This window comes from Dromiciops gliroides, chromosome 2 (genome assembly GCF_019393635.1).
Source record: "Dromiciops gliroides isolate mDroGli1 chromosome 2, mDroGli1.pri, whole genome shotgun sequence".
Taxonomy (NCBI): domain Eukaryota; kingdom Metazoa; phylum Chordata; class Mammalia; order Microbiotheria; family Microbiotheriidae; genus Dromiciops; species Dromiciops gliroides.
The window spans coordinates 108,612,870-108,634,876 of NC_057862.1; the positions used below are offsets into that span (position 1 = coordinate 108,612,870).

General features: G+C 34.9%; 1 protein-coding gene across 2 annotated transcripts in view; it reads right to left on the minus strand.

The window, feature by feature from the left end:
* Nucleotides 1-22,007, minus strand: part of SLK (STE20 like kinase) — a 62,134-nt gene that overhangs the window by 15,117 nt on the left and 25,010 nt on the right. Inside the window, exons 5-13 of one of the 2 annotated variants that reach the window (XM_043982192.1) lie at nucleotides 17,606-17,678; nucleotides 17,262-17,456; nucleotides 14,965-15,046; nucleotides 12,166-12,294; nucleotides 9,848-11,221; nucleotides 8,215-8,345; nucleotides 7,688-7,811; nucleotides 5,972-6,151; nucleotides 3,638-3,730 (exon numbers count right to left, since the gene is read on the minus strand). In XM_043982192.1, coding sequence (XP_043838127.1) covers nucleotides 3,638-3,730; nucleotides 5,972-6,151; nucleotides 7,688-7,811; nucleotides 8,215-8,345; nucleotides 9,848-11,221; nucleotides 12,166-12,294; nucleotides 14,965-15,046; nucleotides 17,262-17,456; nucleotides 17,606-17,678 — 2,381 coding nt within the window. The remainder of the gene's footprint in view (nucleotides 1-3,637; nucleotides 3,731-5,971; nucleotides 6,152-7,687; nucleotides 7,812-8,214; nucleotides 8,346-9,847; nucleotides 11,222-12,165; nucleotides 12,295-14,964; nucleotides 15,047-17,261; nucleotides 17,457-17,605; nucleotides 17,679-22,007) is intronic. The other variant, XM_043982193.1, reaches the window with a different exon arrangement.

Consider the following 22,007-nt stretch of genomic DNA (forward strand, 5'->3'; position numbering starts at 1 on the left):
AGAAATAAATTAATGTTCATAATTCATGTTTGGATCCTTGGGTTAGGGATGCAATTCAAGTATAAAGTATATAACTGTGCAATAAAATGCAATACAGTAGATTTTATCTACTTACAAACTTACTTAGCTAAGTAAAGCCCTGAGGGTAGTAATTCATCCAACACAGAAGGTTCTTCTGGGAATCAAGGAAGATAAAAATATAGCAATGTAGAGGGATTTGTTTAAGGAAGTACCCAGAATGGGTTCTCAAATGCAAAAAAAACAACTTTGAAAACAAAAAAGATAGGAGGGAGGAAGAAATCAGTAATTTCAAGTAGAATATGGAATTTACCCACTCCCTGACAATAATTGAAAGATAACGGTTTCTTAAATAACAAAAAGGCAGTCAATGCAAGGATCTCTACAGAATCTCAGCATGGGTTAATCTGTAGTCTTTTTTTTTGAGGGCAGATAGATAAGAAAAGAGAATCACATGAAAGACAACAGCTAAAGAATGAATGACTTAAATATACCACCACTGAAGAAAAGAGAAATATTGACACAATAAAACTGGAAAATAAACCTTGATTTAAAAATTAAGTAATCTCAGTACAAAAGATCTGTCCCATCCTAACAAAATTATTTATCTTGGGGCAGGTAGGTGGCACTGTGGATATAGCACCGGCCCTGGATTCAGGAGTACCTGAGTTCAAATCTGGATTCAGACACTTGACACTTACTAGCTGTGTGACCCTGGGCAAGTCACTTAATCCCCACTGCCCCGCAAAAAAAAATCTTTACATTGAAAGAAAAGCCTGGGGGCGGCTAGGTGGCGCAGTGGATAGAGCACGGGCCCTGGATTCAGGAGTACCTGGTTTCAAATCTGGCCTCAGACACTTGACACTTACTAGCTGTGTGACCCTGGGCAAGTCACTTAACCCCCATTGCCCCGCAAAAAAAAAAAAGAAAAAAAAAAAAAAAAAAAAAAAGAAAGAAAAGCCTTAGAGATTAAAAATACAACTTGATAATAAAAAATATTGAGAAAAAAAAGGGACACTGTATAATACATATTTTACCTATTTCTTCCAGACATTTTGTGGTTTTCCTGAAGTACAAGGCTAAAATATATGGTCAAGGGGCAGCTAGGTGGTGGAGTGGAGAGAGCACCGGCCCTGGATTCAGGAGGACCTGAGTTAAAATCTGGCCTCAGACACTTAACACTTAACTAGCTGTGTGACCTTGAGCAAGTTACTTAACCCCAATTGCCTTACCCCCCCCAAAAAAACCCCAAATAAAACATATGGTCATGATCAGAAAAGTAATAAGGATTCACAATGTTTCTCTCCCTTCAAAACAACCATATTTTGCTTATTCTGTTGAAAAACTCTAAATAAAAGTGCTATAACTGAACAATAATTAAAAGTTAAGCCTTGGTTTCTGAAAAAGATCAAACTGCATTCTTTTCACTTCTGTTTGATAAATATCAAACATCAAAAACAAATACTGTGGGGTCAAATTAGTTGGTAACTTTTCTCTGGAGGCTGTGAGAAAGAAAACAGCTTGGATGATACTGCATGGCTAATTTACGTATGTCACATGGATAATTAATAATTTGGACTAGTTGCATAACTGAACAAACAGGAAGTGGAGAAACATGGATTAAAGGTGTCATTTTACACTGGCTTTTCTGACCACAGCCATACTTTTAAAATACAGAACACAAAATGTCACTTCACACAAAGAAAAAATAGCCACAGCACCCAAACTGCTCACATGTGCAGAACCCATAACTTTAACAAGAATGTGTTTTTCCTTTTTATGAAACAGAAATTATTAATAAACAATTAAGCCTGAGGCAGAATGGAGTAGTGTCAAGCACAATGAACTAGGAATTGAGGGACCTATATGCAAGTCCCAGTTCAGCAATTGATATTTTATATGATTTTAGGTTTTCTTTGCATTCTCAACATTCAGAACAGTGCCTGGCACAAGACAGGTGCTTCATGTTTACTGACTGACTATGCCTCAGTTTATTCAACTTTAAAATGGGAATTATACTCTCCCAATATAAGGCTATTATAAAAGATTAAATGTATATCAAAACAGTCTGAAAAATCTGTAACTAATGTAAAGTATTACTAAATGTAATTGTTCTTGATTTCCACTATGGGAACCAATAGTGAAATCAGTGAAAAGCACATGTGAGTCAAAGAAAAAGGGAGAAAAAATTAAAAAACAGAAGAAGCCATCCTTCAGGCTTTTGGGACTTACATCCTGCATTTGGGCGTTGAAGAGTGTACAAGATGACAACTGAAAAGACTGAATCATAACCTGAGCAACACCCTGTGAATCAGAATACAATGCACCTCCTAGGTGAGAATATTAAAGAAGAAAATCCTCTGAAAATATATCAGCAATACAAACGAAGGGTTTGATATGGCCTTGGGAAAATTATTTGATGTCACTAGACCTCAGTTTCCTCATTTGTAAAATGAGGGAGCTGAACACCTTGAGCCCTCAAATCCTTTCTATGATTTTTATATTTTAATGACTACTACCCATTGCTGAGCATAGAAAGAAACAACTGCTTATGACTACGGCTCAGACCATATTCCAAAAGCACATTTAAATGATTATTATATTATCCTCTTCTACCTTTCAATATTGCTGATAACTGAAAACTGACTATTCTCAATCATGTGTCAGAGATGGCATAGAAGGGATATTCATCCATTAGGCAAGTGATGATGTCTGATGAGGCCCCCTCCAGCTCTAAGATTCTGAGACTGTGACTAATTTCTCTATCCTTACTTCTAAACTGAAGACAGTCAAAATTAATGACCTATCTAAGTCAGTCCAGCCTTATTACTAATGTAACATCTAGAACAAGAGGCCTTGATTTCACCTTTGGCAGAGAAAGCAGTGTTTCTCTTTTTCACTACTAGAATACTTACACTTCATATTCAGCATAACAGAGGAACAATGTATTTAGTATTTACAATTTGAGTTTAAGAACTGCTTGCTTGGGGGGCAGCTAGGTGGAGCAATGGATAGAGCACCGACCCTGGATTCAGAAGGACCTGAGTTCAAATCTGGCCTCAGACACTTGACACTTACTAGCTGTGTAACCCTGGGCAAGTCACTTAGCCCTCATTGTCCCGCAAAAAACAAAAAAAGAAGATAAGAACTACTTGCTTGGTCAAGCTGAAAAATAGAAACTTGACATACTTTCTAATATTTTTTTTGAGAAAACTATATAGAAACAATGACAATTTTATAGATATCATTTCAAAGATTCAAGCTTCACATATATTTCTATTGCATAGTCATAAGAGGATTCTTTAAAAGACAAGAATTACTGCCTATAAATTAAGTTTCTGTGATATTTAATATGCAGATCACATATGTCAACTTATTTGGCAGCTGTGAATTTCTAGAATTTACTTTTCTTAATGATACTGCAAATATTCAACACAATTTCATATTATCAACTTAAATCTAAATATCAACATGAACTTTTGCACAATAAAATATCCTGGGGACAAACCAATATAAAATATTAGTTGCAGTTAAAATGTATCCCTTCACAAACAAGTTTATTAAGCCGTGAGAATAACACTGCTTTCTGTTTTTAGTAGCATTAAGCTGCTGCTGTTACCTGAGCATGCTGGGTTTGTGCAAGCTCCTCTTTCCTGCGTTTCATGAGCTCTTTTCTCAGCTCTTTGGGTGCTTTCTCCACTTCATTTATAACCTACAGTGTATAAGCATGCAGGAGGTGGGGAAATAATACTTTCTCCACAGCAAGCAGTTATGTGAGCACATAAGCTAAAAGTCAATTACCAAAGTAGTTACAAAGCTCCCTTTCAGCATGCATTAGCAAAGATGTTAGTCTGGCGAAAAAGAAGGAAAGGATAGAACATGCTTCACCGGAGTCTAAAAAAGAACTTTACACCAAGTAAAAATTAGGTGTTCAGCTATTCCTTTATACCACCTTGTTTCTTAAACATGTTTCAAAGACAATCAGTTGATAAAATTATCACCTTCAGCATTGAAGCTACACTAAAGGTAATAACTTCAACTGATTCTCTTGAAATAATCATAAAATGAGAAAGATGTTTATTAAAACAATTTGAAGAATTACAAGAAAGATAAGTTTCCATTTATAAAAATACTAAATGTCATGTCTGGCTTGAGAATTACAAAGGAATAATTTCTAACATAAGCTCATTTAGCATACTCAAAATGGATGTCAAATCTTAAGAGCACAATATATCATTTTTATATCAAATGTTTTAAAAATCAGCATAATTTTGTGCAAAAACAACCAGTATTCTATTTTTTTAAAATAATTTTGATGTGATACACATAAGCCAAACATAACAAAATAGGTAACTGAAAAACCACTAAATATTAGCACCATTTAAGAAACTGACAGATTGTTAGATCATGTGATTCAGTATACCAGAAGGTTAATAATCATTAACTGATTGCATATCTTTTTAGCCCCTTCATGTAATCATTTCAGAGTCCGAGATATGTACGCCTTCTGACCATAAATCTGCAATAACACTTTGAAAACTAAATGATCATGTATAAAAGCACCACAGAAAACAGACTCCAAATCACCACATGCTACTGACGTTCTGTTAAAGAGATTGTTTTTGATTTAACAAAGTATATTTTAAATTCCCCACCATTTCCCCCAAGACCCAATCACCAATAAAAAGAAGAGACTCCCCAAATGCAAGAAGTTTAGCAACAAGAAAAAGAAAAAATACAAATAACATAATTGTTAAAAAAATAAATATGCTTGCCCAAACATTTTCAACAACTCACAAACCCCACAATAGTAATACAGGGTTAAATGAAATAAGGAAGCATCAATGGAAAAAATAATACATTTTCGATTTTAAAGTACCTTAATTAAAATAACTTGAATAGATGAACTTCGTAAAAAGGTATTATGTGCCAAAAGAAGTATGTTTGTGTATACATACACACACACACACACATTTTTTTAGTACATAAACAATTTCTTTAATATACAACAATATGGGCTACTGTCCCAAACACAAAACTGACAAAATTTCACAATGGATGAGAAAAGCTTTAGTTCTAAGCTTTCTGGCTTTGTTCAGTTTAAAATTAAGTCTTTAAGGTTCAGTGATATGAAAATTTTCTTCAAAATTTTATGGAAAAGAATAAATAGATCAACTATTTTAGTAAAAAAGCTAAACTTAAGCCAATTAAAGTTTTTTCATCCAAATCTACAGAACTAATCATAATCAACATACCAAACCTCACGCATTATGTGAAGGTGACTCCTATGACATGTAACTACAGAATGAACACCTCAATGAAAAATGAAATCATCTGAGATTATTTAAGAATTATTAGCATCTCTAGGTTTCCTTTCAAGAAATAAAAGGAATCAAGTTAATCAAGGGGAAAAAACTTAAGTTGACAAAGATGGAATATTCATAGTTATTACTAAATCTGTGAAGACTGTCATCATAGTCATATACTTAAAAAGTATGACTTCCCAAAAAAAACAAAAAAAAATAAAAATAAGGGGCGGCTAGGTGGCGCAGTGGATAAAGCACCGGCCCTGGAGTCAGGAGTACCTGAGTTCAAATCCGGCCTCAGACACTTAACACTCACTAGCTGTGTGACCCTGGGCAAGTCACTTAACCCCAATTGCCTCACTAAAAAAAAGTAACTTCCCGGGGCAGCTAGGTGGCACAGTGGATAGAGCACCAGCCCTGGATTCAGGAGGACCTGAGTTCAAATCCAGCCTCAGACACTGGACACTTACTAGCTGTGTGACCCTGAGCAAGTCACTTAACCCTCATTGCCCTGCAAAAAAAACCAAAAAACAAAAAACCCCTAACTTCTTCAAAAGTATTCAAATATTGTACTACTTCTATACATGACTATTTATGAAAAGCTTCCAACTAATTGCTTTAGCAAATAAAAACATTTGCACTTTTACCTCTTTTTTTCGGTTTTTCAACATATTCTGAAATTTGGACAGCTCCTTCTCTTGTTCTCCTTTAATACGTTTGGCTTCATCTCTCAAGCGATTTGTATGTTCTTGTTCCAGGCGTTCTATTGTCTGTTTCTGTTGTTTTTCTAGATTTTCAATTTCTTGGTCATACTGACGCTTCTTACTCTGCAAAACAATTAATCCCAAGGATAATTATAGCATTTTAAACCACTTTTTTTTTCAAAATTTTTCAAATTACATCTTTGCTGATTCCTAATGTACGTGGTAATCATACAAAGGCACGAGCATTAACCCTAGCTACTACTTTTTGACACTAAACAGTTCTATTTGTCCAGGTCCAGGTCCTACATGCATGCTTCACTTAACTTTGTAATTTATTATGAAACTCTTCTCTAAGACGTACATGATTAGTACAAACTAAAGTAACTTAAATAACACTGTACTAGAAAATGCCCATTAGTTTTTAATGATAGGCATTAAAGGAAAGTTAGAGAATGTAAATTCTCAAAGTTAATAGAAATTTTATCCCAGACTTTATAAAGGTAAAATCTCTGACATTTCACTCCCATAAAACCCTTTTACTCTCAGCATATTTCAAAAAAGGTTATAAACATCAGATGAGAAAGCAACAAGAAAATATTTTAACTTTATCCTGACATGATGAAAAAAAAAGCAAATCTATACAAGATTTTAAATCCTTATCAAAGACAAGAACAACTGGAAAACATAGGACTTCCAATCATATATTTTCAACAAAGGACTAGATTTTTAAAACCTTGATTGGGGGGCAACTAGGTGGCGTAGTGGATAGAGTACCAGCCCTGGAGTCAGGAGGACCTGAGTTCAAATCCGACCTCAGACACTTGACAGTTTACTAGCTGTGTGACCCTGAGCAAATCACTTAACCCCAATTGCCTCACCAAAAAAAACAAAACAAAACAAAAAAACTTTGATTGGAGGAATTTTTTTATCTATAACAGTCCAAATGAAAATGCTTCTATGTCCAAACTAATGTTGATATTCAGCACTTAAAAACTAAATTTTATTATACAACCCTAATAATTTTTGCAATTATAGAGAAGTCACAAAAATTAAATAAGCAGGGGCAGGTAGGTGGCACAGTGGATAAAGCACTGGCCTTGGATTCAGGAGGACCTGAGTTCAAATCCAGCCTCAGACACTTGACACTTACTAGCTGTGTGACCCTGGGCAAGTCACTTAACCCTCATTACCCTGCAAAAATAAATAAATAAATGAAATTAAAATAGATAGATAAGCAAAATGGAAATTAATCATGTACTTATCAAAAGGGTTTTCTCCTGATTAACAGTAAAATCTTGTTTTATCACACTGAAACCTAGCATTGAAATACTCAAAACTTCTCTAGAGGCACTGGCTTGAATGTTATAAAGTATGACCATGACTTAGTTCCATGCCAAACAATCCTGAGCACCAATAAAAAATCTGGATGCCAGAAACAAACCGAGTCAAATGTGATGGAAGGTTCGGACTCATCACAATGATAGGGAAGGAAAAAGAAAAAAGGAGATAAGGAATGTACTACAAACGTAGCGCAAGTTATAATACGTAATCACAAAAAGTGGCAGAAAGATTAGAACTAAATCTGTTCTGTCAATAGGGCATTTATTTTAGGATCACTGAATTCTTTTTTAAAAGTTGGTGCAAAATTCAAAGGCTCACCATCATTTCTTGTTCAAAACGCCTGAAAATTTGTTCCCTTTGTTGCTGCAATTTGTTGTTGAGCTGCTGCTGAGCTCTTTGTTCCTCTTTCTGTAGAAATCTTAATTCTCGAAGCTCCTGACGTCTGGTCAAAACATAATGATTGCAGGAATGGTAAGGACATAAAATAAAGAGTAAAACTAATTTTTATATAAGATTATGACAAGAACCTTAAAAAGTAAACATCATTTATTTACAGCCTTCCCAAATTGAAACAATAAGACTGACCCCTCTTATCTCTATTCAAATTTTGTTACAGTTTAAAAAATTTGGAATTCATAAAGAATACACAAAGCAGGGGCGGCTAGGTGGCGCAGTGGATAAAGCACAGGCCCTGGATTCAGAAGTACCTGAGTTCAAATCCAGCCTCAGACAATTGACACTTACTAGCTGTGTGACCCTAGGCAAATCACTTAACCCCCATTGCCCCACAAAAAAAAAAAATACACAAAGCCATTTGTGTATTTACATCAACATTTTCTACTCACCGAAGAAACCTCAATTCTTCAGTTTTTGAATCACTATCTGTAACTATTTTTGAAGTCGTCACACTCACTTCTACACCATCAACAACAAATTTTCGTGTTTTCTTCAATGTTTTCTTATGTCTTCTTGTTTCCTGAATGATAGAATTCATCATTGTTTAATAATTATTATTATTGTTTTTACTTAATAAGCACTGAGTAGTACATATCTGGTGGGCAGGGAACAACATTCCCTACAACATCTCTAAATTGTCAGTTACAAATGATAAACTTCAATTCCTTAAGTTGTGGCAAGGGAACAAACTACAAAGATTAACTATATGCAACGTATACAGTATACAGTATGTAGTATAACTAAAAAGACATGACATTAATCTGTGTATGTGGTTTTTAGAATCAGTTTCACTACTTAAAAATAACATCTAGTCACTTAACCCCAATTGCCTCACCAAAAAACAACAACAAAAAAAAAACCCATCTAATGAGTCTACCACAATCATAAAAAAAAAAAAAACTGATGAAGATAATTTGATACATACCCTAAGGCTGAGAATTCCTGTGCTCCCAACATATCAGTCCTACCCTAATGATATCTCTTGTCATATCCCTGACTATCCACCTTCCATTAGAAACCTGAAGATACTGAGAAGGAAATTATGTATGTATGTATGTATGTATGTATGTATGTATGTATGTATGTATGTATGTATATGTAGAGAACAGGCTCTCTTCTCCCTATTTCATAATCTACTCCCTGCAGCCCTATAGGCTCTGGGTACCAGGAAACAAGCCCTAGACTAAGATAATACCAAAGGTAAAAGAAAAAACTATGATCAATTAAGTTACTGAAGTTAGAAGAGTTAAGAGTAAACTCAGGCCAGACACGGTGTCAGAGGCAAGAAAGAACAAAGAATAGTGGAAAATGAGCACGCAAATCCCTGTTATATTTTAGTCTTGGGGCCTATGGCTGGGAAAGGGTACTTTTTTTTTTAATGTCAGCTAAGTTTTGGCCACCAAACAAAAAGACTTGGCTAGAATCTCCCTCAAGTCCTTCGATTTCTTTTTACCTTAATGCTTATAGTTCATACGCAATTACGTATATTAATTCACTGCTATTTTCTAAGACATCTATGTGGCACAGTGGATAGATAAGAGCACCAGGTCTGGAGTCAGGAAGATATGAGTTCAAATCCAGGCTCAGGCACTTATTAGGTGTGTGACCCTAGGCAAGTCATTTAATCTTGTTTGCCTCATTTTCCTCATCTGTAAAATGAGCTGGAAAAGGAAATGGCAAACCAATCCAGTATCTTTGCTGAGAACATCCCAAATGGGGTAACAAAGAGTCAAACATGACTGAAACTACTGAACAACAACAAAGCCATAAGTTCTTATAAGAAGATACACCTTTCCCCTTTCTTTGCAGAGCTGAGAAACTACAGGTACAAAACACTGGATATACTGTAAGACTCAATTGATGTGCTGTTTAGTTTTGTTTAAGCATTTCAGAAATTGGCAGATGATAAGAAAGGGATATAGTTGAAAAGAAGATGATGCGAAAACAAAGAATAGCAATAAAATATTTTAAAACTATCAGTTCTACATTAAGGACAAATTGAATTGCTATGGATGTACTTACTTGTAAAGATATCGATCCAGTGTCTTTGTTTTTGCTTAGGAAGCTAGAGATGGATAAATTCAAATCAATGCTGCTATTATCAGCCGTGGAACCAGTGCCTGAATCAGTATCATTTTCCTTTAGATTCTCAGGTTCTAAATGTAGTGAAGTTTCAACTTGAGATGGTGTACCTGTTTCCCCTTTATCTTCTGTCTCTTCAGAGTTAATATTAATACTGGGTATGGGAACAGGTTGAGGTTCACTGGGTTGTGAAGCTACAATTACTTGAGGTTCAATTTTAATTGGTATTTCACTTGGAAATTCTGTTTGCTCTACTTCTAGCAGAGGTTGATGAGAATCCTGAGTTTTACTTCCTACTGACTTTTCACCAGTATGAATCATTGTGTTCTGGACCTGTATTTCTTCAGTGCTACTTGTTTCCCTAATTTCTTCAATTTCATTTGTCATTGGTTTCTCACCAATAACCAATATGTCCCCTGAAGTAGTGATTAAATGTTCCTCACTTCTGTTTATAACACATATACTCTCACTTTTACCTTCCACAGAAATCTGATCTGTGATATTTGTTTCAACTATCCTTGGTACCTGCATTTCCTCAATACCACTCACCTCAGGATGCACATCAGGCTTAATATGTTTTAGTTTTTCACTTAATTCAGTCGCTTCATTTTTGTCGTTACTCTGAGCTGCCTCAGCATTGTTTCCAGCTGCCTTCTGATCTACATCTAGTACTTCACCTGTTTCCTCTTTGTCTGTGTCATTCACCTCACCTTTGGTGACTTCAATCTCCTCTATTTTACCACATGCTTCTGTTTTAAGCCTAATTTCACCTTCTGTTCCCCAAATGTCTGACTCTTTTAGATTTTCTTCTTTTTCTCCAGTCTCTTCAGAAACCAACTGTGTTATATGATAAGTGTCTTTAATTTCATTTGTTTTTATGATCTCGTTTTCAGATAATTGCTGCTTTTTCTGATCCTTTTCTTCCTCAGGTTTCACATCACCACCTATTTCTGATGCTGTAAGCAGATCACTGTCTTTTCTTTCTGTCACTGAATTTCCTTCCCTCACACGGTCTTCTACTTCCAATGTCTCTTCTGTCTTATTCTCCTTAACTAATACTGTTCCATTTTGGAGTTCAACATCATTTTCAAGGTGATCATCAGCAATGTAGTCAATATTTTTTTCAACAATTTTTTCAGCCTCACCAGTGACAGTTTTCTCATTAATAACACTGCTTTGAGCTTTGTCTCCAATAGTGCTACGTTCTGTTTTTTCTGATACAGACTCCAGAACACAAGCATTCTGTGAGAGTTTGTCTTCTTCAGAACTGGCAATACTGAGGTCAGAGGAGGCACGCTTATTAGCAGGTATAGGCTAAAAGATATTAACAAATAAAAGATGCTTAGTATTATTTTCCTAAACAGTTTGTGTATAGCAGAAAGTTTTGAAAGATTAATATACAGGTAATTTAATATCCAGAGGAAAAGTCAATCCATCATAAAATTAATTTTATGGAATCACTTCTCCATACAACATATAAGAAGGAAGTATCAGCAGAAAACCTGCTCCTATTACCACATCCAGGTCTGGAGTGGGAAACAATACTTCAAAGTAATATTCTACTGTTCATTATTTCCTCTGGTGTTGACCTGCTAAAGTATATGAGAAAATAAACAGAAACATGTGCTCTAAAAAATGCCTCCACTACATACCAAAGTTTGCCCATCCCTAACTTTACTTCAACCAGTAAAGAACAGTAGGAGCTGGTTAACAACAAATAGCAGCAAAAAAAAGTATTACTCTTAGGAAGCCTGAACAAGTTTCCATTTTAAATCATTTTTTAAAACAGTTGGCTATTAGGTGTCCTTATCACACATGTCTCTAAGTAGCAAGTTACTAGAAAAATTATAACAGTAATTTAATAGGTAAAAGGCATTGGTATGCACTACCTATAGCTACAACAAATATCTTAAAATATTTTAATCATTCCCTGATAAAACAAATTTCAAACAAGATTTTTCATCTATACAAAATAGGCTTAAAAGTAACTTTAGGGCAGTTAGGTGGCATAGTGGATTCAGGAGTACCTGAGTTCAAATCTGGCCTCAGACAATTGACACTTATTAGCTGTGAGACCCTGGGCAAGTCACTTAACTCCCATTTCCCCCCCCTAAAAAAAAAGAAAGAAAAAGAAAAAAGAAAAACAAAGTACCTTTAAAATGGTATTTTATAATACAAACTATAATTGGTATTTAGCATGATGGAAAATTCCTCAATCAAAATTCTACCTAAATGGAATTTTACATTATTAGACTGACCAGAGAATTCTCTGTTTCTTCATCATCATCATCTTCTTTGCCATCTTCAACTTCTTCTGTTACTTCAGCCTTTGCTTCTGCAATCAGTTCTCGGATGGGTTTGTTGGAAGTTACAGTAACAAAAGGATGCTGTTGGTCATTAAAAAAAATAACACCAGTCATAAATCAAGTACTTGCATATAAAGTAAATATCAATTCAGTATATTATTAATCCTGGTTCTGTCACGCGCTAGCTATGATACCTAAGGCAAGTTGCATAATCTCTCAGGGTTTCAGTCTTATCTGCAAAATAACAAGTTCAGCCAAAATGACTTCTAAAATTCCTTCTAACTCTAAATGTCTTTAATTCTATGATTCTATTAGGGTACTTAAACAATTTGGCCATATTATACAATACCATCAAAAGCATACTGATAGCATTACCAAGAGTTTTAAAGTTCCATTAACATGTCTAAAACATACTGGCAACTTTTTCATCTATTCTCAAAGAAAACCATTAAAAGAAGAAAAATTACAATATTGCCCTTACACAAAAATTTAGTATGACAGAAAACACCAGCTTTTTCCTATAATTTGTCCATGGATTAAATTTTTATTAATTATTTAAATTTGAGGGGGCGGCTAGGTGGTGCAGTGGATAAAGCACCAGCCCTGGATTCAGGAGTACCTGAGTTCAAATCTGGCCTCAGACCATTGACACTTAACTAGCTGTGGGACCCTGGGCAAGTCACTTAACCCCCATTGCCCCCGCAAAAAAAAAAAAAATTTTAATTTGGTACCTACAAAGTACAAAGGAACTGTTCAAGCTACTGCAAAAGTTAACTTGTATAATTAGTGATTTTTACCATAATATACAAAATTATTCTAAAAAAAATTCCCATCCTTTCAATATCCTAAAAGAACCCTAAAAATTATCATTTTAAAATTACTAAATTTACCACGAGCTCTGAAAATATCAATCACTTTTCCTTCTTAGGAAACCAATCATATCTAGTCCATATAAAAATGCCATCTAAAATTCAAAGACACCAATGAAGAAAAATCCCTCACATAGAAATTGAAAGGCTTATTATTTGAATTTCTTTATATGGTTTCATCATTTCATCTACCAGTTGAGAAACAGAGAGCAAGATGCCCTTCCCAGAGCCAAGAAGAGCTGGATTCAAGAGCCTCCACTGACCCACACTCTGGCTATGTAATCCTGGGAAAGGCAGGTTAACCTCTCAGTGTGCATGCAACTCTCTTAAGATTCTAAATTACAAGGTAGCTAGGTGGTGCAGTGGATAAAGCACTGGCCCTGGATTCAGGAGGACCTAAGTTCAAATCTGGCCTCAGACACTTCACACTTACTAGCTGTGTGACCCTGGGCGAGTCACTTAACCCCAACTGCCTCACCAAAAAAAAAAAAAAAGAAAAGAAAAGAAAGATTCTAAATTGCAGAGAAGGTGTAGACCTGTATTGGTAAAGGTAAATTGGTAAACCCCTCAGCTGAGGGATTCCCTTTAATAATGAAATCACAGGTTCACTACCTATCCCTTTATTTATTATTAGCACAGATGAGAAAAACAGTATGGCATCATGGATGGAGAACTACTATAGAGTTAGAACCTCTGTTCAAGTCCTGACTGACACATACATTCTGATTGTCTGATACTAGGTAAGGTCCTTTAACATCTCAGTGCCCCAGGAAACCATCTAGAAATAGAACATTACTGAACTGCAATGGTAGAGGGAGTTTTCTCATTAGGAATCATCCTATACTGATGAAATAAACCACAAGTCTGGGGGTAAACAGTACCAATGTGCTTTTAAAGTCATATGAAACACTTGTTTAAATTCCTTAAGAAGATCCTGTCAAAGCAAATCAGATACATGAAATCACACAATAGCATTTTCAACTTATATCTACTGTGTACCAATTATTACAATAAACATGATGGTTAATATTAAGAAGTCAAATATTAGTCACTACCTTCAATAATCTTATTGATCTAGTTATGTAGCTATAAATAAAGTTCAAACTTTCAATACAATAAAAGTCTAATTTGAATAATAACAACAGTTCAGAATTGTGTTCCAAGTGCTTTCCTCAAAAGGGGGGGAGGGAATAAGCATTTATAAAGCACCTACTATATGCCAGGCTCTGTGCTAAGTGATTTACAACTATTATCTCATTTGATTCTCACAACACTATGAGTCAACTAGTACCAGTGTTATAATTTTGTAAATGAAGAACCTAAAAGTTCTGAAAGGCTAAGCAAGATTAAAGCCATGTCAAAACATCCCAGGGCTGGGGCAGCTAGATGGCACAGTGGATAGAGCACCGGCCCTGGATTCAGGAGTACCTGAGTTCAGATCTGGCCTCAGACACTTAACACTTACTAGCTGTGTGACCCTGGGCAAGTCACTTAACCCCAATTGCCTCACAAAAAAAACCCAAACAAACAAACAAAAACATCCCAGGGCTGATGTCTTAAACTGAACACTGAACCAATCAGGGAGAGAATGCCCATGTTTACAGTTCTCCAGCAATGTACAATTAATTATATGCTCAATAAAAACTAACTGTGCTACTTGTGGAGGCAGAGCCAAGATGGCGGAGGAAAGGCAATAAAAACTGTGATAAGGATCATAACACTAACATATAGCACCTGTAACAAAAGAAAATGTGAAATACTACAATGGATGCTTAAATTTCCCCAGTTCATCCAAAGTACATTCAAATAATCTAAAATTATATTCCCGCCATAGAAAAGTGAAAATGAAATTTGCTATTTCATCCCAAATTTTTTATTCTACCTGCAGAAGCTGAGAAGTATTCCACCTGGCATCCACATTCTTTTCCAAGCATTTCTTTAAGAAGTCCTTAAAGTTTGAAGACCTTCAAAAGGAATTTAAACAAATGACTTGATATCTTATTTTATTCCTTAGTAACCGACCAAGTCCCAAATCAAACTACAGTGAAATTTCAGTACATATCAATATGCAATTCTATCCAACAGGGTTGATTTTTAAAAATTATATTACCTTAATCAATTTACATACTTAGCCTTCTAACAAAGGTTAACTTTATTAGAACTAGGAAAAATAATAAAAATATATCTAGAAAAAACAAAAATCCAAGAATTTCAAGAAAGAAAATTAAAAAATCAAAGAATGAAGAGAGCCTAGCATTGCCAGATTTCAAATTACATTACAAATCAGCAGCCATTATAATTTTTAGTACCCATTTTTAAAAAGGGGGAGAGGAAAACAGATCAGTGGAATGAAAGGCTTAGATGCAAACAAAAAAGTAGACTGATGTTTGATAAACCCAAGAACACAAATTCCCAAGAAACTATTTGATGAGAACTAATGGGGAAAAATGGAAAGCAGTTTGGCAGAAAATGAGCTTAGAGCAGGATCTTTACTCCAGTTACCACAAAAAGTTCCAAAGAGTTTAGTCACTTAAACATAAAAGGTCATCATAAAGAAATTAAATGATACTCTTCATACCTATGGCTAGGGGGAAAATTCATAACTAAATGTGAGAAAATAATTATTAATAATGAATTTGGGGTGGGGACCCAGATCAGTTTTAGTCCTCTCCCCCACCCCACTTCAGAAAGCTCAATTCTTAAGGAAATTCTAATCCTATATACACATACATGCATGTATTTCTATGTATTTTATATTATATATATATATAAAATGCATCTGCACACACATGTGCACATGCACACACACACAGACTTTGCAAGGGACAGCACTAGCAGCTAAAAGGACCAGGGAAGGCCTCATGAAGAGAGCCACATGAGTGAAGTCTTTTTTTTTTTTGCAGGCAACGGGGGTTAAGTGACTTGCCCAGGGTCACACAGCTAGTAAGTGTCAAGTGTCTGAGGTCGGATTTGAACTCAGGTTCTCCTGACTCCAGGGCCGGTACTCCATCCACTGCGACACCTAGCTGCCCCGATGAGCAAAGTCTTAAAATGAAACCAGGGGGGCAGCTAGGTGTCGCAGTGGATAGAGTACCAGCCCTGGAGTCAGGAGAACCTGAGTTCAAATCCGACCTCAGACACTTGACACTTACTAGCTGTGTGACCCTGGGCAAGTCACTTAACCCCAATTGCCTCACCAAAAAAAAAAAAAAAAGTTATGGGGGCAGCTAGGTGGTGCAGTGGATAGAGCACCGGCCCTGGGGTCAGGAGAACCTGAGTTCAAATCCGGCCTCAGACACTTGACACTTACTAGCTGTGTGACCCTGGGCAAGTCACTTAACCCCAATTGCCTCACCAAAAAAAAAAAAAGTTATGGGGGCAGCTAGGTGGTGCAGTGGATAGAGCACCAGCCCTGGGGTCAGGAGTACCTGAGTTCAAATCCGGCCTCAGATACTTAACACTTACTAGCTGTGTGATCCTAGGCAAGTCACTTAACCCCAACTGCCTCACCCAAAAAAAAAAAAAAAAAAAAGGAAACCAGGGATCTCCATGGGTCAAAGTGAAGAGAACACTTTCCAGTCATGGGAGAAAAGTCAGTGCAAAAGCATGGACATGGAAGATGAAGTGTCATGTATGAGGAACAGCAAGTAGGCCAGTATGTCTGGCCCACAGAGTGTGTGAGGCAAAGTAATGCGTATTAATATGGGGCCAGACTAGACTACATCTTGTGGAATTTTCTATTACTATTTTTGTGGAATGTTTCACATGCCATCAGATACAGTTACTGAGATAATTTGTTTTTCTTAATTGTTTTTCATTGTTAAAAGTAAGGGTTCTGTGGGAGTGGAGAGGCTATTATAAAGAAAAAGTGGTATGAAAACCACAAAACCAAAATCTCATCACTTCAAAAATTTTCTCTACTCACTCAACAAAACCCACCAACATAGTGTCAAGTCCATATATGTTGTTTCACCTCTCAATTCTCCCACATTTTAAAGAGAATACAGAATTCCACACAACTTATTTTATACCTAAAAAGTTAGAAACGTAGCTGAAATCACTACTTTCTAATTTACACCAACTCTGATCCATGAACTTTACTCTAAATATCCTTTTGAATTGTGGAAGAACTGAATTCAAACTTACACATTTTATGAAGTTATATTTAAAACACTTTACCATTTTGAAGGTTGTGCCAGTGTAGGAGGTTCAGACTTTGCAATTTTCAACAGTACTCGCATTGGATTTAGCTCATGATGAGGAGGTTCTATCTGAGCCATTTCTATCAAAGTGATGCCCAACGACCAAACGTCTGCTTTATAATCATAGGGTCTATCTTTAGATGTCTCACACATAACCACTTCTGGAGCCATCCTATCAGGCAGACAAAATTTAATTTTAATGGTATAACTCAAGAACAGTGACTACAAATTGTGTAGTAAGTAAAGGTTGTTCTATGTGACCAATATTAGCAATGACTATTTATTACACAATATTATAAGTTCAGAAAACTGAATACATACCAATATGGTGTGCCAATAAAAGAATCCCTTCTTTGTATAGTCCTTGTATTTTTAGCCGATACACCAAAATCCGCTTGAAATAAAGCCATACAAAAATGTTACTGACTTTAAGACTTTACAGTATAATTCATTGTATTGCACAGATTAAAAAGAAAAGACATTTCAAAACTTTATTAAGACTATCTTGTGGATAGCTTTAGAACATATCCCAAATATAAATGATAATTAAAACTTTTTTCTCAACAATCTCTAGTAACTTTCTCTTCTTATCTAAAACATAATTTTAAAAAAATTTCCAAATACTATTGTGCTATAAGAAATGATGAGCAGGCAGATTTCAGAAAAACCTGGAAGGACTTAGATTAACTGATGCTGAATGAAGTGAGCAGAACAGCAACATGGTGCAAGGATCAACTATAACTGACTTAGATCTTTTCAGCAATACAATCTAAGACAATTCCAAAAGATTTATGATGGAAAATGCTATCCACATCCAGAGAAAGAACTATGGACTCTAAATGAAGATGGAGGTATACTATTTTCACTTTTTGTTTTGTTTGTTTTTTTCTTTCTCCTGGTTTTTCCCTTTTGTTCTGATTTTTCTTTCACAACATAACTTATGTGGAAATATGTTTAAGATGATTGTACTGTATAATCTATATCAGACTGCTTGCTCTCTTGGGGAGAGAAGGAGAGAAAAATTTAGAACTCAAAATCTCATAAAAATGAATGTTGAACACTACCTTTACATGTAATTGGGGGAAAATAAAATAATATTATTGGGGGGGGGGAATCTCATCAGAAAACCTATTTCTCCAACACTTTGTATATCTTGATTAAACAAATTCTCCTCTCTTCAGAACTGAAAATGGTTAAATAAATATAAAGTTAAAAAAATATAATATACCACACTTCAAAATATACCAGCTGGTGCTACTAGGTGCTTCAAAATAATAGAAATAAATGTTTTTCTTATAGCTTGAAAAAAATTATATCGAATCAGCCTTTCATATGAATTAACATTGCTAACTTCTTTATTAAAATGAAGCCAAAAAAAAAGAGAGTCCAACATCCTCTGCTTTAAATTTGTATGAATGATAAGCTTAATACTTAAACTCATCTGGCTGTATTATATAAACTGTGAGATTAGACAACTGTCAAATCCAGCATTAAAATTAAAAACTGTATATATTATTTCATATTATGTATTTAGGAGTAAAAATTTTAACTTTCAGAATGTGATAGATTAATTGTCATAACTGGAAGACTAAACAGTTAACATTTTTAAAAGTTAGTCGTTTAGTTACTACAGGGTACAAGATATAGTTCAATTATTTGACACAACAAAAGAAATAATAAATGCAGCAAATAGCATAGCTTTATATGAAAATATTTTCATAAAGTCCTCTGCCAGTTCCTTTAAAACCATTCTGATAAACACTTGCCTGAATATCATAATCGTATTATATCACAATTTTCTACAAGCAGCTCAAAGAATAATTTCAGCACACTGAAATTATAAACAAAAGCAGGAACTATTTGTATTTCATGGATGAAGGAACCAGAACACAGAAAATTTAAGTGATCTGCGTTTTGTCACTCATTGGCATATTAAACAGTCTTTGTGACTTCTGGTTTTAAGTTTTATCAACTAAACTATATAACTTCTATATTGCATATTCCTTTGGAATATAAAATTCAAAAAATATTTAGTAAGTACCTACTCAGTATAAGAACTAATGGTTGTTACTGAGGACAAAAAAAATTTTTAATGACAATCCCCGTTTTTAAGGAATTTATAATTCCTGAAACCAATATATGAAGTTCCTTATAACCTAACTTTCCAGATAGATTTCATATGACTGCACTTCATACTCTCTAGGACTTGGCTGTTCCTAATAGAAGTCATTTCATTTCTTACCTTTGTGATTTTGTACAAGCTGTCCTCCATGCCTAGAATGTTTTTACTTCCTCTGATCCTGAAGTCCCTAGTTCTCTTTTCAAGGCATAGCTCAAGTGCTACCCTCCTACAGAAAGAAAGCCTCCCTGATTCCCTCAGGGTTCCCCATCAATCCTCCACAATTACTTTAAATTTACTTAATTATCTGAATATGTGTTCTTTGCCCTCAGTAAAATGTAAAGCCCTTGAGGAAAGAAACTGTTTTCTTCTTGTGTCCCCAATGACTATCAGAATACATGTAAGCTATATAATCTATATCTGATTGCTTGCTGCCTTAAGGGGATGGGAGGAGGAGGGAGAGCTAGAATTTGGAACTCAAAACTTTAAATAAAAATATTTATTTAAAAATTTTTTAAAGAATACATATAGGCACTTAATGAATACTTGTTTAACTGTATTAAAAAATTCTATTGAAAATATTCTTTAAAAATCTTTTGACAAATCCATTTTATTTTCACCAGCAGAGGGCTCCAACTGTAATTTTCATTGTTTTTTTTTATTAACATAAAAATGATGCATTTGGCCAGTAAGAATTTTTTAAATCAACACATTACTAGTGACTTGGTTAGCCATTTCATCATATTTTTTATGACTAGTTATGTAACAAATTCTGATGTTATAAAAGATGTGAGAGAATTATAGTTCAAATTAAAACAGTAAAAACTGTTATAAAACATAACATTTTTCTATAAAGTTTAGAGGAAAACTGAAACAGAAATTACAAACTTAAAGGGAACTAAGAGGTTCTATCACAACCTTTCAAAAAGAAGTCCAGGGAACTGAGGATCAGTGTTGGTATCAAATTCAACAAGCATTTAATAAGGACCTAATACGTGCAAGCTGAGAAACAGGATGGCATAGTGAAGAGAGAGCAATCCTCAGAATCATTAAGCCCAGGGCATAAGGCTCACCTCTAACAAATATTGGCTGATTGACCAAGTGCAAGTCACTTAACCTCTCATTAACCATAAGAAGCTTCCTAAAACTATAAATTAGGAAGATGATCTACCTATCAATATAATCACAAGAACTATATGACCATAACTGCAAAACACTGCTTACAAAGACAGAACTAAGTAAATGGAGAATTATTCATTGCTCGAGTCAATATAAAAATTATAATGCTAACAAAATTAATTCACTTGTGCAGTGCCATACCAATCAAACTACCAAACTACATTATGTAACTAGAAAAAATAGTGAAATTCTTCTGTAAAAAACAAAAGATCAAGAATCTAAAGTGTAGTAATAAAAAGCATGAGAAAGAAAAAGGTCTAGCAGTATACCAGAGATCAAAATATATTACAAAGCAGGAATCATCAAAATAATTTAGTACAGATTAGGTATCTAACATATAAAAGCCAACAAAGTGGTACTGTTAGATAAACCCCAAGCCCCAGCTACTAGGGTAAGGACTCAATATTTGACAAAAGTTACTGAGAAAACACTGCAAAGCAGTTTCACAGAAACTAGGCATAGACCAACATCTTACAACCATATAGCAAGATAAGGTCAAAATGGGCACATGACTTAGATATAAACAGTGAAATCACAGGCAAATTAGGAGAGCATGGTAGATTTTACCTATCATATCTATGGAAAAGGGAAGAATTTATGACCAAACAAGAGATAGAGAAGATCAAAGGATATAAAATGGATAAGATGCAAATTTAAAACAACTGAGGTACCACCGTACACCTCTCAAATTGGCTAATATAATGGAAAAGGAAAGGAAAATGACAGAAAACAAAAATGTCAAATGTTGCAATGGATGTGGAAAAACTCACAACACTAACTTCACTGTGCACGGAGTTGGGAATTGATCCAACCATTCTGGAGAGAAAATTGGAACTATGCCCAAAAGGGTGATAAAACTGTGCATACCCTTTGGACCAGCAATACTACTACTAGACCTGTACCTCAAAGAGATCAAAGGAAAAGGAAAAGGGCCTATATGTACAAAAATATTTATAACAGTTCTTTTGTGGTGGCAAAGAATTGGAAACCATGGGGATGCTCAAGTTGTGATAAATGATTCTGATGGAATTCTATTATGCCATAAGAAATAAGGAGCAGGATGGTTTCAAGAAAACCTGGGAAGACTTACATGAACTGATGCAAAGTGAAGTGAGGAGAAGCAAGAGAAAATTGTACACAGTAATAGTAATATTGTACAATGATCTGCTGTGAATGACTTAGCTATTCTCAGTAGTTCCAAAGGATTTATAATGAAAAATACTATTTCCAGAGAAAGAACTGATGGAATCTGAATGCAAATAGAAGCATACTTTTTTACTTCATTTTTCTTGAGTTTTTTTAGTCTGTTTTCTTTGTAACATGGCTAACATGGACATATGTTTTGCATGCCTACACATGTATAATCTATATTGAATTGCTTGCCTTCTCAAGGAAGAAGCAGGGAGGTTAGGGAGAGAATTTGGA